The sequence below is a fragment of the Carassius auratus genome, chromosome 44, assembly GCF_003368295.1.
Source record: "Carassius auratus strain Wakin chromosome 44, ASM336829v1, whole genome shotgun sequence".
In the NCBI taxonomy this organism is placed as follows: domain Eukaryota; kingdom Metazoa; phylum Chordata; class Actinopteri; order Cypriniformes; family Cyprinidae; genus Carassius; species Carassius auratus.
In genome coordinates this window covers 13,915,307-13,931,147 of record NC_039286.1, presented here as the reverse complement: position 1 = coordinate 13,931,147, position 15,841 = coordinate 13,915,307, and the positions used below count along the sequence as shown (strand labels likewise).

The 15,841-nt window shown below is 37.5% G+C and overlaps 2 protein-coding genes across 6 annotated transcripts; both read right to left on the bottom strand.

Moving 5' to 3' along the window:
* Positions 1 to 194: 194 nt before the first annotated feature.
* On the bottom strand, positions 195 to 9,214 carry zbtb22b (zinc finger and BTB domain containing 22b). Its single transcript, XM_026232548.1, has 4 exons — positions 9,063 to 9,214; positions 6,722 to 6,948; positions 4,966 to 5,829; positions 195 to 3,909 (listed from the first exon to the last, which is right to left on the bottom strand). Exons 2-4 carry the CDS (start codon positions 6,944 to 6,946, stop codon positions 3,007 to 3,009), a joined length of 1,992 nt encoding a protein of 663 aa, XP_026088333.1. The 5' UTR covers positions 6,947 to 6,948; positions 9,063 to 9,214; the 3' UTR covers positions 195 to 3,006.
* Positions 9,215 to 9,563: 349 nt separating this feature from the next.
* On the bottom strand, positions 9,564 to 15,412 carry LOC113062592 (carboxy-terminal kinesin 2-like). 5 transcript variants are annotated; one of them, XM_026232535.1, is made up of 17 exons: positions 15,267 to 15,412; positions 14,926 to 14,967; positions 14,589 to 14,672; positions 14,389 to 14,485; positions 14,238 to 14,291; positions 13,983 to 14,018; positions 13,683 to 13,887; positions 13,429 to 13,594; positions 13,172 to 13,339; positions 12,822 to 12,941; positions 12,099 to 12,383; positions 11,798 to 11,962; positions 10,895 to 11,033; positions 10,591 to 10,730; positions 10,295 to 10,368; positions 10,094 to 10,169; positions 9,564 to 10,017 (listed from the first exon to the last, which is right to left on the bottom strand). In XM_026232535.1, the coding sequence occupies exons 2-17, from the start codon at positions 14,947 to 14,949 to the stop codon at positions 9,973 to 9,975; spliced, it is 1,878 nt and encodes a 625-aa protein (XP_026088320.1). In that variant the 5' UTR covers positions 14,950 to 14,967; positions 15,267 to 15,412; the 3' UTR covers positions 9,564 to 9,972. The 5 variants fall into 5 exon arrangements, with proteins under 5 accessions (XP_026088320.1, XP_026088321.1, XP_026088322.1 ...); XM_026232536.1 differs by having other exon boundaries at positions 14,926 to 14,964; XM_026232537.1 differs by having other exon boundaries at positions 14,938 to 14,967; positions 15,267 to 15,406.
* Positions 15,413 to 15,841: the final 429 nt, after the last annotated feature.

The window sequence follows — 15,841 nt, the reverse complement described above, 5'->3', positions numbered from 1 at the left end:
CAAGAATTTATTTTGTCTATCCAATAAAAGTCAAGTGCTTCAAGATTCTTCCAAATATCTTTTTTTGTGTTCCACTGAAGAAAGTAAGTCATAAAGGTCTGGAGCAATGAGAGAACAGTGTTTGAGTGAACTATCATTTAAAAAAAAAAAATAATAATTCAAGCTAAACAGAAATATTCAAAATGATAAAAAGTAAAACATTCAACTCCTCAGTTCGAGCTTGCAAACATGAATAAAACAAAAATAAATCATAATTTGTGCACAAGGTACTTTACGGAGTGTCTATTTACACTAACTCCACCCACCAAAAGACAACCAACAGTTATCAGCTCTAGTGGCGAAGATCGTAAAACATTTATTTTGACACGATCAAACTGGGTTCAAATCCATTTATTTTCAATGAAAATGAAGAATCGGGTAGGGTTGGAATAGGTGTAGGGAGGGCTTTATTGTCCCAATAAGGTGGCATCCAATTAAAATTTACACTCAATTAGTTAATTGTATACGGTATTTACGATGTACCACAATACTGAGTTGCAGATAATTGCCACAATTTGCAGTAAGTAGTAAAATTTTAACAGTGTAAAAAGAATCTTAAGCACTTAGTGTAAATAGCATATTCCTAAAAAATGCTAGTATTTGCACTTAGTGTAAATGGCATCTATCGCTAAGAAAATATGCTATTTACACTTAGTGCCAATAGCTGCTGACGGTACTTTATTTCTTTCATTTGAAAATCTTGAATCCTTTGAAACTATTGTCCACATCAGGAAGATGCTTGGTCTCATATCGCCCGTCGCATATTCAGTTCAGATTCACCTAAACAGTTGTAGACATTTTATTTATCAGTACAAAATACAGATCTCGAACCAGATTACTCATCAAGCGAGCACTGAATCATGCGTTTACCTACTGGTTATTTTTTATATTCCAAATAATTGTTCACACTTCATTTGTGCTCATTAATCTTAAATACACACCACACCGTTTTGATTTAAAAGGAATAAGAATGTGTGGATATGTGATTGCTTTCAGCTCTTCAGAGCCCAGTTTATTTATTGTAATGTATTGATTAGTTGCGCAAATGTTTGAGGTATATGGTTTTTGTGGTGCATGTGTGGTACAAGGCAACTACTGATCACTGTATTTACATATCCAAACATCCACACAGGTGATTAAAACACAAGTCTTGATCGATCCCAGTCAGGATCCACTGATTCATCTTCATGTCTTAAACGTTCTTGGCATTACAGACGTTAATTTGGTCCATCCATTCGCCAACCAGGCCTCGGCCTTCATGGAAGGCAAACATGTAAACTATCACTTCTGGTACACTATAAGCTACATCTAAAACACTGCAGGAGTTCAGTAGTTGAATGCTAGGTGCTTGACTGTTGACCAGTATTGAGGAGGATGCGTCACCCTCAATGTTTATGGTGGTTTTCTGGGTAAAAGGACATACTGTAAAGCCAAAATGCACTGAAGTTGATTCATTTAGTGATCCAACTGCCTACAAACCCCTACATTTCCCTGCATTTCAAGCAGATAAGGCCTGTTCACACCAAGAATTATATATATATTACATCTGCCACTTTAAATGCTCAAGCTCTTTCTTATAGTCTGTCATCGTTTCTTTCTTGATCAGCTAGAAGGAAAATGTTCCTCTGTGCTGTTATGATTAAAGTTATGTTTTGGACTTATCTATTCTCATAGAATGATTATTAAAGTGTTCCATTAAGGATTTTTGAAAATGACCTTTCATGCAGCGTGTAATGCAGCTCTAAATGAATGAAAACATCCTGCAAAGTTTTATATCTGACAGTGTACTGTGTATAAGGAGTCGACTCTGAAACATTGAAACGAGTAATTTCTAAAAAGAATCCCAAGCCCTTTCATGTTGACATCAACATGAAATATTAGCATATTTCCCACCCACTTGTTGGTCTTTTCGCATTGGTCTGAATGAAAATGCAAATCCATTCTTTGCCACTAGGTGCTTCTTTTGGAACAATAAAAATATCGGTTTCCCTGGTAACACTGTACACAAAGCAGCACTGTGCTCACAAACACTGCTTTATCAGGCATTACAGGCATGATGTAATGAAAATCAGACCAATCACCGCAGATTAGCATCACACAAAGGAGGGGTTTGGAAAAATTCATCATTAAACAAATCGTTTGGGAGTAGTTGAGCAAGTAAGGTTAAAATAAATGCGTATTATAAGACAATTCTTTTAGTTTTATTGTTCGTCAGCTGAAACTTTAGTTATTTTTTTACAGTTATTGTCCTTTGTGTGAACAGGCCTTTATCATTTTCATTATTAAGTCTTTATAGTTATCCTTTTTTTGTGAACAAGTCTTAATAGTTATGGTTATAGTTATCATTCTTTTTTTTTTTGTGAATAAGTCTTCATAGTTATTGTCCATTGTGTGAACGGACATTTATATTTATCGTCCCCTTTTGGAAACAAGCCTTTATGATTATCAACATTTTTACGAATTAGTTATGGTAGATATTAGTTATTGTTATTGGTGTGAATGGGCCTCAAGACACCAAAGTGCAGTTATATTCTTGTCTCCTATTCAGGAAATTAAAACCTTTGAGTGTGAATATACTGTATATAGTTGGGTGACAGTACAATAAAACTTCACATCAAGAATAGACCAAATGAGTTGCAGTAATGTACAACTCTAGAACATAATATCGTACAACATAATATCAGAATGGCACTTCAGAGCAATCTTCTGTGCTAGTGAGGCAGCGTGAATGTGATGGCGACTAATACATATTCCTGGCCGGGATTTGGTTTCGACAGTCAGCATTGACGTGAGCTAGCAATGGGCATTTGGTCATTGGTATTATTTTATTATCCAACACAAATGGGACATCTTGTATGGCGCACTCACCAACATGAGGTAAAGAATCAGACAACTGAGCACATAGTCCCCTAAAACCAAAGACAAGTGTTCTGGTTTTGCGGGATGGTGGTCTCAGAGGCAAACTTCTTATGTTACGCTGCTTTCATCAACATTTCCCTCACAGACTTCTTCCACATAACCGCTATGATTGCCGCCAATGCCCAGAACACCAGAACCAAGGCCATGCGACCCAGAGGTGGCCATATTGAGACAAGAGACACCATTGCTGCTCATGGAATGTTGCGGAGACAAAACGGGGATCCCACTTCTGGCACCACTGCTACCTTGATTGGTCTCGTTGGCTGACGAGAGATTCATGTGATGTGGAGGAGAGATGACCGACCCTTCGGATCCCGGTCTTCCATTGGCCCTGCCACGCCTCTCGCAATGCGAGCGATGCCTCATGAAGCTGTCGCGCCACATGAACTTCTTCCCGCAGCCGTGGCAGTCATAGGGTTTCAGACCAGTGTGGGTCTTCATGTGCTCAGTGAGGTGATGTTTCATTTTGAACTTCTTGGCGCAGACGGGGCAGTGGAAGGGCCGCAGGTCCAGGTGCATGTTGATGTGCCGGTCCCGCATGCTCTTGTGCGTGAACGTCTTCCCACAATGACACATGAAGACCTTGCCTGAGTTTCCAGCTGTGCCGCCATCTAATCCTTCCATCCCGCTACCCATTGCACTATGGCCAGGTAAGTGTACTTCCCCGTGTTCAAGGCTCCCTTTTAGAGACACCCCGGACATGCCTCCTGCGAGTCCTAATGGAGAAGTCGACTCTAGGGCGGCTTGATTATACAGGACGATCTGGTTTCCCTGCATGTCCAGAGGGAAGAGCTGAGCTCTGGGGGCCGTCGACTGAACCGAGCCGAGCCGGGTGGACACGGTCCTACTGGAGCATTGACTGGGATTCTCAGGAGGGTGTTGAGAGGACGTCTGGTCGATCAAACCCCTCTCAAATTTGAGGTAGTCTTCCGAGGACTGGCAATAGTCAGCCTATTGGAAAAAAGACATTTGAGTAATTGAGGATGATAAGTTGTTGTTTGTGTACCTCACAAGTATACTTGTTTTTTTTTTTTTTTTTTTCATCTTATTATCTTTCCATCTCCTTTTATAATCCAGTTTTATTAATGGGTTTGATTACAGTCACTGATTTTCAGAGATGATCTTTTAATTGTCTGTACCAATAATAATAATAGAATCAATATATTTTTACATTTCTGACAATTTTTGATATACAAAAATATGTAGGCACATATGCAACAATTACAAATGCAATTATAAATTGAGAATAATCCATGTTCTTTAATAATATATCAAAATAAAACGAGTGGCTTTTTTTAAACAGATGGCACAAGCACAAATATGAAGCGTAAAAAAAAGTAGTCAGTTCTGAGACAAACCTTTGTTTGCAGATACTGCTTGGTTTGATATTTTGTATTTGATGCAATGAAATTCAGACTTGTTTAATGTGTGACGTAAGTGTCCAAAGGTGTCTGAATATTTTTAGGTCCACTGTATATGTGCATTGGTCTTTTTTATTGAATGTTGCAAGCAAGGCTGAGTGACATAGTCAACAAAATAATAAGATATATTTTGATTAATTATTAAATGATGGTATTTTTTTATGATGGGAAAATCATAATTTAGATTAGATTATTTTTTTTATTTTATTTTTTTTACAACCATTAAGTACCCTATTACTCTCAATCTCACAAGGCAAGAAATTAATTCACTGCAAAACTAAATGCTATTCAAGTAATTTTCATATTAAAATATCTAAAAATCCTTGACACTAAATAAAAGTACTGGAGAAGCAACAGTATTTGAGATATGAAGACTTTTCTGAGAATATAGTTATTTTAAGTATAAACAAGTTTAAAACAAATCTACCTAATTATAACTAATTAAAAACTCATACTAATTGGAAAAATAAAAGCATATTAAATTAATAGCAACATCTAAAATAATTGTATATTGTATAAAAATTTTATAAAATTATATGAAAAATATTGTAAAAAAAGAAAGTTAAGCTGATGCGAAACTGCTGACCTGTGCCTCCATTTCAGCATCTTCTCTGAGTCCAGAGAGGGTCCTAACATTTGATATGTTAAATGTCCTGTCCCTCACCCTGACCATCTCCATCTCTCGTTCCTCTTCATCCTCCCCTCCTTCCTCTCCTCCGGACACCACGATCAGATCATTGTCTCTCGAGTGCTCCGTCTTTACCACCACCCACTGTTTTCTTGGCATGATGCTCGGCTGACTGTACGATGGCCGCTTCTGCGGTGGTGAGGAATCTCCATCTTGATATGACGAAACTCCAAAACTATCGCTCACCCCGACCTCCTGATCGGATGCAGAGGCTGCACACTTCTGCTTGCCTCTTTGGTCTCTCTTCCTGTGAAACAAGAGCTCGTCGTCATCTTCTTCATCTTCGTCAATCATGAACCCTTCCTCTCCGCCGGAGGGCATGCAGTAGGTCGGTGTGGAGTGTATAGCACCCTCTCCTACTGCTCCAGTGGTCACCATCGCCCCGCCAAAGTTTGCGTCTCTAGGACTGAAGTAATTGGTGCTGCTTGGGGACTGGCTCTCGTTGAAGGAAGGTCGGCTGGGAGGTTGAGGAGTCGAAGGTGTGTCTCCTCCGTCCTCTTGGGAGACCTTGTTGGTGCTGCCGCTCTCCTTATCTCTGGATCCCTGAGTTCCACTGGAACCTCCCCTGCCCTCTTTGAGGAGCTCAGTGCATTTGTCCACAATGTGCCACATTTGAAGCACACTGCCAACGGTGAGGTAGTTAATGATGTCTTCGCGAAGCATTCGCAGCTGGCCGGTGTACGCGCAACTGAGGACGCTCTCAAAGGCCAGGGGGTCCATGACGGCCGGGATGGAGACAGTGGACATGTTCTTCAACAGCACCTGGAATGCAGAAATAAAAACTGTGTCTAATGAACACTGCACAGATTAATCTGATGCTTTTTTATATTACTTAATAATACGGATTGTGAAAAATATTTTGTTTGCGAAATGTTACAGAACTTGGCAACTGTGTTTCCCAACATATTGTCTAACAAGATTTTGCAATGATCTAATATTGCACATAGCACCTCATAATAGATAGATGGATAGATATGGACTTGATATTGTTACATTTATGCATTTAGCAGACGCTTTTATCCAAAGCGACCCAAATGCTATACATTTTCTTATTTACCATATGTGTGTTCCCTGGGAATTGAACCCATGACCTCTTCCCAGTGCTCTACCACTGAGCCAGGAACTGAGATTGTTAATCATAAACTAGAACTAAAACCATAAAAACATTTACTTGAAATAAAATAGACACTTACTATGTACATTTCCTGAATTAAAATATACAAATATATATTTATTTCAGCTAGTTGCCAAGGCAAGATCAAATTTTTATATAGTTTAACTAAGTAAAATAACTGAAACTGATTAAAAATTATTATTACATTACTAAATAATAGCAATAACTATTTACTAAAACTTTAAAATGAAAAAAAAAAATATATTAGAAGATGATTTAAAACATGATTAAAAATAAGAAATAGTATGTCAGTTACACTAAAACACTTATTTTTCATATAATATTTTATTAATATATATTTCATCACACATTTTTATATTTATTTTTTTCTTCCATATATGGTCCATAAAACACATTCTTGTGTTCAAAGATAATGTGCATTATTTTTTATTTTTAGGCTTTTCTCAGATAATACTTACATATGCAATTAATGTTTCAAGAAATCTTTTAAAGCATGCACAACTCAAGGTGAAGACGTACCTGGTCATGGAAGTAAGGTGACGATGCAGCCAGCACACACCGATGGGCCTTGAACACCTGGCCCTGAACGTGGATGGAGAGGTCGCAGAGATGGCCTTCTTCACGCTGCCGATTCAGGCTGTCCAGCACTGAGGCCTGCACACTGGGGAAGCACACCTGCACCTCTGAGCCAGTGGATGAACCCCCCGAGTCACCATAGCCTTGGTCCGCCGTAGCCGACTGCATTCCTGCAAGGGGTGAGCATCACAAAACAGCTAATTTGATTGATTGATTTATTTATTTACAAACAAGCAAAAATCAGTAAACTTGTTATTACTTGCACTACTGTCTGTTCATCCAGAATACGGAGTAATCCATTTGCACACTGAAATATTTTCTATGCACTTCACTGTCCATTGCACTAGTGTAAATGATGTTCATATGTTCATAGTTTCTGCCTATAGTTTACATACACTGTTATATAATCCATGTTCATAGTACACCTATTTGTATATCAAGCTGATAGTATTTAAAATCTGTAAATTATGTCCATAATACTACCTTATCTGTATATTTATTGTACATTTGTAACATATTGTAGACCTTGTGTATTCTGTACTTACTGCTTATTGCACTTCTGGTTAGATGCTAACTGAATTTTGATGCCCTGTACCTTACATGTAGAAAAATATTTAAATGTAAAGTCGGCAACACCAAAGCTCCAAAGGTATCAAAAATGTATTCTTTAAAAACTATTGCATAGCGTATGTGAAGTTTCGAGAATGCAAGCTCTTCATCAGACAAATGAACAACACTGATTCTTTATAGGACTACACACACACATATATATATATATATATATATATATATATATATATATATATATATATATATGAAACCAAACATAAAGAACAATGCAAAATACAGAAATCTTAACTTTACGATTTCTAAACCTTACAAGTACAATGACAATAAAGTTGAATCTAATCTAATCTAATCTAATCTAACTCAAATTTACTGTGCGTCCCAATTTGTTTGTTTATGCACTATTCTAGCTGTTTTGTAGTATAAATAATGTGGTTTGTGTGTTCACGCTTAGTTCCAAAAAGAAAAAGTGCACGTCAAATGCCCTAATGATGTGCTTAATTACTGGAAAAAACTAAGTGTGGAATGTTAGACACTTCATGAATTTAAGTATAACAGCTTTAATTACGTACTTGAAGAGAAGGTAATTTTTTTATATATAAAAAAATATGGTTGAGTACACTGTGCACTGAATAAATGCATTGTGCATCATTTGGGACACAGCTTTACATTACACAGGCTACATTTACACAGCAGAAGACTATAGCTGCGTCCCAAATGATGCACTATACACTTATGTACCTATACACTATGTACTCAATCATGTAGTGTATGAATTATTATTATTAAAGTTATTTTGTCATTAATAATCAGAGTTTGATAGTTATATGAACTAAAGTTGGGGCTATTGAGTGCATGAAGTGTCCAGCACACATCCTTTTTTTGGTTAAGTGCATCATCCGGGTATTTAAAGTGCGCTTTTTATTTTTAGAAGTTTCAGTGTGAACACTACTGGACGCAGCTTCCTATGGATGCTAGTCCTGTTTTAAATTGCTGAATAGTTACATTCACAAACGGTTCCCTTATAAACCACTGTGAAAACCGCATTAAATTATCAAACTGACTCCCAAACATTGTGGACTCATGTCGAATTCTATTCGCATAGAATTTAAATTAACTTTGAAAATGAATGACTTCCAGTCACACTTGTATAAAAAACAGCTGTTTTTAATAACTAAAAATGCAATTTTACAAGTAGGCTACACATCAAGTACGTCAACAAACGGCTGCTAAAATAGGTATTTTGATTTAACTCTGACATAACACAATATTAATTGCGATCAAATATGCTTTATTTAATTTGTAACGTTACATACACAGCAAATGGTATTGCAGGTCCAAAGAACAAGGTGCATTGACCAGGCGCTGTTTGAACACTTTATTTATTCACGTGTTAAGCAGCCTTTCCGATTTTAAAAAATGACAAATATCATGAATATAGTTTCCTCGGATCCTTTAATAATAATGCATCAGATGACAAATATTTCGCTGCACTGGTCTGTGATAAACAATCCCTCCGTGGCTTCGCTCTCAGCGTGGATTAATATTAAATTCGCCACGTATGAACTCAAGAGCCCCGTTTAAAAGTGTTCGCGTCAGAAACGGGGTTTATTTACATTAGCCAACCGCTGCGAAACCAGTCCATGGGGCCTTAAGAAGCACGGAAGCGGATGACCTCATGAATTAAGACGTGTTTTTATCAAGCAAGATATCTTACCGATTTAAATGTCTCCGTCAGGCACTCAAAAGAGGGATTTCCATTATGATAAATCGACGTTTCCCACCGTGGACTGACATCAGGTTTGGAGTCTGGTTTTACCTTTAATGAAATCCCAGACAGCTGTCGGCCGACTAAAAAAAAAAAAGGGAAGCAAACACTCGATCCTGTTCTCTATCGTCATGACAACAAGGGCTGTTTTCGAGTAACAACCCATAGAAACCGTGACCATGTACCACTTACTGTAGTTGTTCAAGACATCAGCAAAAGTCGAGCAGCTTATTACACAGCAGCTATGCTTCATCTGCAACTATTTTACCCAGAAGTGCCTTAAGTGTTCTTATTTTATTACATATATATATATATATATAAAATCCCATAAGAATAAAGGATATATATATATATACATATATTTGATACATACATATGTGTATATATATACACACATATATTGTTTATGATTAACAAGGGATATCTTTCAAAACATTACAAGAAGCTTTCAGTTCATGAAATTTTATTTCTCATGACAACAGTGGCAAAGTTCAAGTTATTAAAGTATTTTGACAAACTATAATTACCAGGATCATTTATTTGTAAGAGAAACAAATCTTATTTGCATTTCCGTAACTATAAACTATATCCACAATAACAAAACGGTCCAAACGTTGTCCACTTGGCATCATAACGAGGAAAATGTATAAAATTTATAAATCAAGTACAATATGCATTTGGTAGCTGTAAAACATTAATAAAAATATTGTCTGCCAGTAATATTGAACATTAAAAACGCATCATAGAAATATAAAAAAAGACAGGAGAGATGAGGCTAAAGATGAAATAAGGGAAATTCAGATAAAAGTTAAAAACATTTAAAAATGACCACAGAGGATGTTGGGAAATGACAGCTGAATTACTTCCGATTAGCGGACGCTGTTCCAATGACGCAGTCGTTCACCTGCAACACAGTAAACACAAGTTATTAAAGGTTTCATGTTAAAAAACCTGCCGTGTGATCGCATGAGATCACTCACCTTGCTGGCAAAGCGCAGAGAATTCAGCGACTCACTGAAGCTCTCTTCCTCAGGAGATATATTCACAAACATCAAACTGAACAGAGGAAAGGATAGAAGTCAGATATTCCTTTAAAATACAGTATTAATATTCTGCAAACTCCTTAAAGGAAATAATGTCACAGGCTATAAAACAAACACGTACTTGAGCAGTATACTTACGTTTTGCTGTTGCCTCCAAGACAGTTTTGGAGGAGGTATGTGAGCTTTGAGTTACGGTAGGGAACAAAGCTGTCCTGTAGAGGCCAAGAAGGAAAATGAGTATGTGTAGTTATTAATGCACAGTAAGTAATGTATTTTATATTTAAACAACATCTATGGCTTACTACTTATAATGCACAATGTACCAAGAAGTCTAGAAGACTACAGTTTTGGCTTTGAAAATCAACTATGAGGATGAGAGCATTACGTTCCCCAATAACTCAGCATTGCTTCCATATAGTTCACTAAAAACGTACCTTGTTGGCCAAAGCGGCGATCACAATTCCCAGGTTGGTGAGGGAAGAGTTGATGGCAGTCATTTCCTTGAATCGATCTCCTTGAGACTGACTCTTCTGCACTCGTTCGCTTCCGGCCAAATCCACCAGACACAACGTGGCTGAGAAGCAATCAATACATATTTAAAGTCAGATATTGATGTTGAATGTAATTGTGGAACAACTGGATATTACTTTTTAAGACTTTTCACACTGAGCCCTTTAAAAAGAGCAGTTTATCTGTTAAATCCAGTTGTTGCTGATGCAGGTAGTATGTGATTCTTACACTTGCACTTGGAGTCTCGATCAGAGTTCTGCCCCTCTATGTCAAGCTGGAACACAGAGTGGGAACGTGAAGAGTGATCGTTCATGCCTGTGCGGGCTGTGGAGCGGTTCTGGTTTGCCAACATTATCAAGTTGTGCACCTGAGATTTGCAGAAAGAGGCACATTAATAAACAGCACAAGCATGTATGAACAAAACAAATAGAACTCTGATTAGTCTGAACTTTAGAGTAATGTTATTTTTATATAATTGTACGGAGCCCCCACACATGAAATGCAGGAAAAAAATATAGTAGGCTAAATCGCGTGCAGGATTTACTAATTCGTTCCCTCAATGTACTAAAACATGCACACGATTACTATTGCGTTCCCTCGATTTACTTTTTCGTTCACTCTATTTTTAAATTGTGCGCACAATTTATTAATTCGTTCCCTTGATTTACTAAATCACGTGCACGGCTTGGCAAATCGAGGGAACGCAATAGTAATCGTGTGCACGTTTTAGTACATTGAGGGAACGAATTAGTAAATTGTTTGCACTATTTATTTATTTTTTCTTGCATGTCATGTGTTGGGCCCCATAATAATTGAGCTACTATTATATAGTTTATGAATATTTTTACTTTCAATTTTTAGTAATTTTGTTGTGCATTTCACATTTTTAATAATTTATTTAAGTTTGAGTAGGGTTTGGTTAAATCATGTATAAAAAAAAAAACACTATGATTCCATGATGACTTTGAATAATAATACTAATGTTGATGATAATAATAACAAATATAAACCACAAAAACACAGCCTCACATTTTGAAACTTCAAGTTTTAGCAAGCAAGTCCATTATAATAATTATCAAAAAAGAAAAAAGAAAACAGAAAAAAAAGAGAAAACCTTTAAATGAGCAGTACCTCATCCTCATTGTTGACTTTTTGGTAGGTCAGGTTGGTAACGGTGATCTCATTGCTGGAGATCTTCCTGATCTCATGCTCCGGTCTCTTGTTTGGCTTTCCTGTGTAGAGAAGATCTCGAAGGGTCTCGTTGTAGATCTCCACAAAGCTGGCAGTGAAGGTGTACTAAAAATACCAACACAGGAACTGTCTATTAATAAATAAAACCATAAGGAGGCTAAAAGCAGTAATTGAAAGAAAATTTAACATTTAACTTCATTTGTACAACAGATTTCATACAAAACATATACGTAGCCCTTACCTGCCATCCTTGCTCGCGGAGTGCTTTGGCAGACTTGAATATTTGCTGGACAGCGCGTGGAATGACTCCCCACAGCTCCTCCAGATCACTTCCTTCCATAGTAAAGGTCTTCCCGCTGCCAGTTTGGCCATAAGCAAAGCAACAAACGTTGTACCCATCCAGAGCAGACTGCACCAGCAGGGAGATCTCTTCAAAAACCTCACGCTGAGCGGCACGCGGCCCAAACACACGGTCGAAGCTGAAGTTATAGCTCTTCTGAGTGTCAGCCGTGCGACCTGTGTGTGACTGGGGAAGAGAAGAGGCTCTTGGTCAAACGCTTTAGATTATACCAAACGTAATCTCAGCTGTACTGGTTGCATGCCGCTCTGTTATTGTAGGGACAACGACTCTACATTTCCATGCACTGAACATGGTACTGAACAAAAACTGTGATTGGCTGCTTTGTCAGTCAGATGGTCTATATCCAAGACTATGGCTGAATCAGAAATCTTGTACGTTTTTGAGTAATTACTTGCAGACCACAAAAACGGTTTGTTCTATTTTGCCATTGTCATGTGACCTACCAGCATCAGTTGTGTCATGTCACTACCATTCATAAATCCTCTCCTGTGGTCACATACTGTTTTTTTTGTCTACTGCATAGTAGGAAAGTATGCGATTTTGGATGCAGCTTATAACAAACTTAACATCTATAAAACCAGAAGCATGATGGGAAACATTTACCTCTTCCATTTTGGCAAGCGTAAGAGCCTTGTTGTCATGGGCCGGCAGCTGGATGTGCAGAATATCAGACTGATTGCCGTTCAGCAGTGGGCGGACCCTACAAAAGACTCGGATGTTGCCCTAAGAAGGGGGTGTGGATTCCTTAATTCATGTTTGAACATACATATCTGAACACTTGAATACACAAGTGGGATTTTGGTCTCAATTTGAGCAAATTTACTCAACACAATGTGACAAACTGATACCTATACTATATTATATATGTTTTTGCTCATTTCATAGTGTCACACATTTCAAGTTAACAATATAGTTTTATTTTATATTACTCTCCAAAAATCATGCATCCTCACTTTGAGCTCTTGAATGGTGTTGTGGAGCTTCCTTCGCTCCATTTCTCCAAGGTGGAGCTCTTCTTTTTGATGGGCCGCTGTCTCCTCGAGGTTCCTGGCCAGTTCTTGGCTCTCCTTCAAACTGTCCTGACACCGGGTCAGTGCAGAGGTCTGGATGGCAAGCTGAGTCTGAGAAAGACACAGTAATATTTGACAGAATCAGATGACATAAAACGTATGTTAACATGAGGTGTAACCGAGTCCGTGTAAATTTTTACCTGTATATTGCGGAGCTCAGACTCCAAATGGTCCCGGAGTCCTTCTAAAACCTTATGCTCCTCGGTTAGCTTGTTGAGGTCCTTTTTAAGACCATCTCTCTCTTTAGAGGTCTGCTCCAGGTCATCTTTCACAGTAGCCAGCTTTACCAGCTCCTCTTCACAATTCCTACAAAATAATCAAGAATATGCTCAGACAAATAAACAAAAGACTATCATGTTCTGATTCATAATGGAGTAATTTTTAACATGCTTACCTGAGACGCTTTTTGAGACCGCTGTTCTCCTCTTCGATTTCAGCCTTATGCTTCTGGGCTTTGGTTATGGATTCTTTCAGATATTCATTTTCCTGATTTGCAGATTTTATTTTGCCCTGGAAGTTCTGGACTTTTGTCTCCATGTCACTCACTTTGCCCTTTAGGTCCCATCCTGGCCTCCGTGACATACTCGAACCTACAGCAGCTAAAAACGGATAAATTAGCCATTAATCATCTACTGTATTATACTGTATCATAATATTACAAAAAAAAAAAAAGACATTTGCATGTATTTTTTACCTTTAGGGACTGCTGCAACTGGTTTTCTCTGGTCACCTTGATGTAAAAACAATGTTGATGTTAAGTTGACATTCATGTCTGATATTACAGTGGCTATAATATTAATGGGGCTCATTGAAATTAGCAGATTGAATATTTACAGACTAATAAATAAGAAAATATATAGCCCACATTTTGTGCTAATGACCTGGTTTTAATAGTGTTAAGTGAGGTTTTGGGTGTTTATGATTAGTTAAAGCACATGTTTTGCAATACCTCTTGCGGGGGCAACGGCAACTGTTGCGGCTCCAGTTGGACGAAGAGGTTTGGCTGAAAGAAGAGAGACAACATGAAGACCCCAAACTGCTATTTTAGTCAAATGGCCCCTCAAAATTAAAACAAGATGTTAAATTTCAATATAACTTACCCGGAGCTTTGACTGGGACAGGACGTCTTGGGGGCACAACACTAGCCGCAGATCTGAACCTCTGAGGTGGCTCTATATCTACCTTGCGCATTTTCTTCTGTAGAAAATTAAGGATGTTTTTTCATTAAATACATTCTAAAAAGATGAAAATTTTTGATGAAAGCATGAGGAAGGGGGATCTGAATGGACTAAAAGCACACCTGCGCAGGCTGCTGTTGCTCTCCATCTGTGCTGCTGGTGAGAGCCCGTTTCCCAGACATAACAGGGAGACGGGAAGTTGTATTCTGCAAAAGAACCAAGAAAATAACATTAACAGACTTTCAAAAGGTAACGTTACAGATGACAGCAGAGCTGTTTCAAAGCAGCTGTAGTCTAAAAATAATGCATTCAGCTCTCAAACTATATTGATGATGAGATGCATAATAGTTTGTACTGTACTGTACAGTAACGACAAGCTTTGGCTGCATGTTTATGCTTACAATTGGATATTAACTTGCACGTTAACTCCCAAGCATTTCTAAATGTTTATAATATTACCGTTAACGTTACCTCTTTGTTCATGGATCTGGTTCAGTTCTTCTTTTAATCAAGCCCCCAAAAAACATAACATTTAAAAAGTTAGTTAGGATTATTTAGTTAAATAACTTTATCCATCAACTGGCCGTTTGAATAAACTCCAAATTACCGATAAACACATTTACGTATAATGAAAAGAAAACAGTTGGTGGAAAACATCGCAGCTTAGCAGACGTCATTCACGCAACTTCGCCAAATAAACGTAAACATCCATACAATATGATTTATCTTTACAACGAGATGTAAAGAATACATTATCATACTCACTGTTGATGTATATAATTAAACACAAAACAACAAACCTTTTATACACGGGACGGAGAATAGTAAAGAAAAAAAGCACAGCCCAGTAATAATCTCTCGGAGCCGTTTGGATTTCAAATTGAAAATTCTGCGAGTAGTCGCTTTTCCCGCTGATCTCTCATTGGTCGGATCGGGACCAATCAATACAAAACATTCGATAACTCCGCCCCAAATGGGCGGAGACACAACCTTCCGGCATGAACTTGTCAACAACTGTCAGCAAGACTAATATAATATCGATAAGAAATACAAGTACAGAGAAGCTTAAACCTATTTTCTGTTTTCCATAACCGTCTTTATTAAAGTGGGTTGGTAATTTATTTACCAAGTCTGCAAAAAGACAGCAGTACAATTAAATGTAAACGAATTTAAAACATACATTATGTAAAGAATACGTACTTACATAGGTAAAACAACAGGTTGTAACACAAATATAAAGCTGTTAAATAAAAACAACTATTAAATGTACAGTACAAGCATTGAAAAGGCACTTTCATACGGATTTCCATATAAAGTTGATGTTTCTTATTACCCGGTTATATTAATTAAGATACATAATATGCAAATACATCGT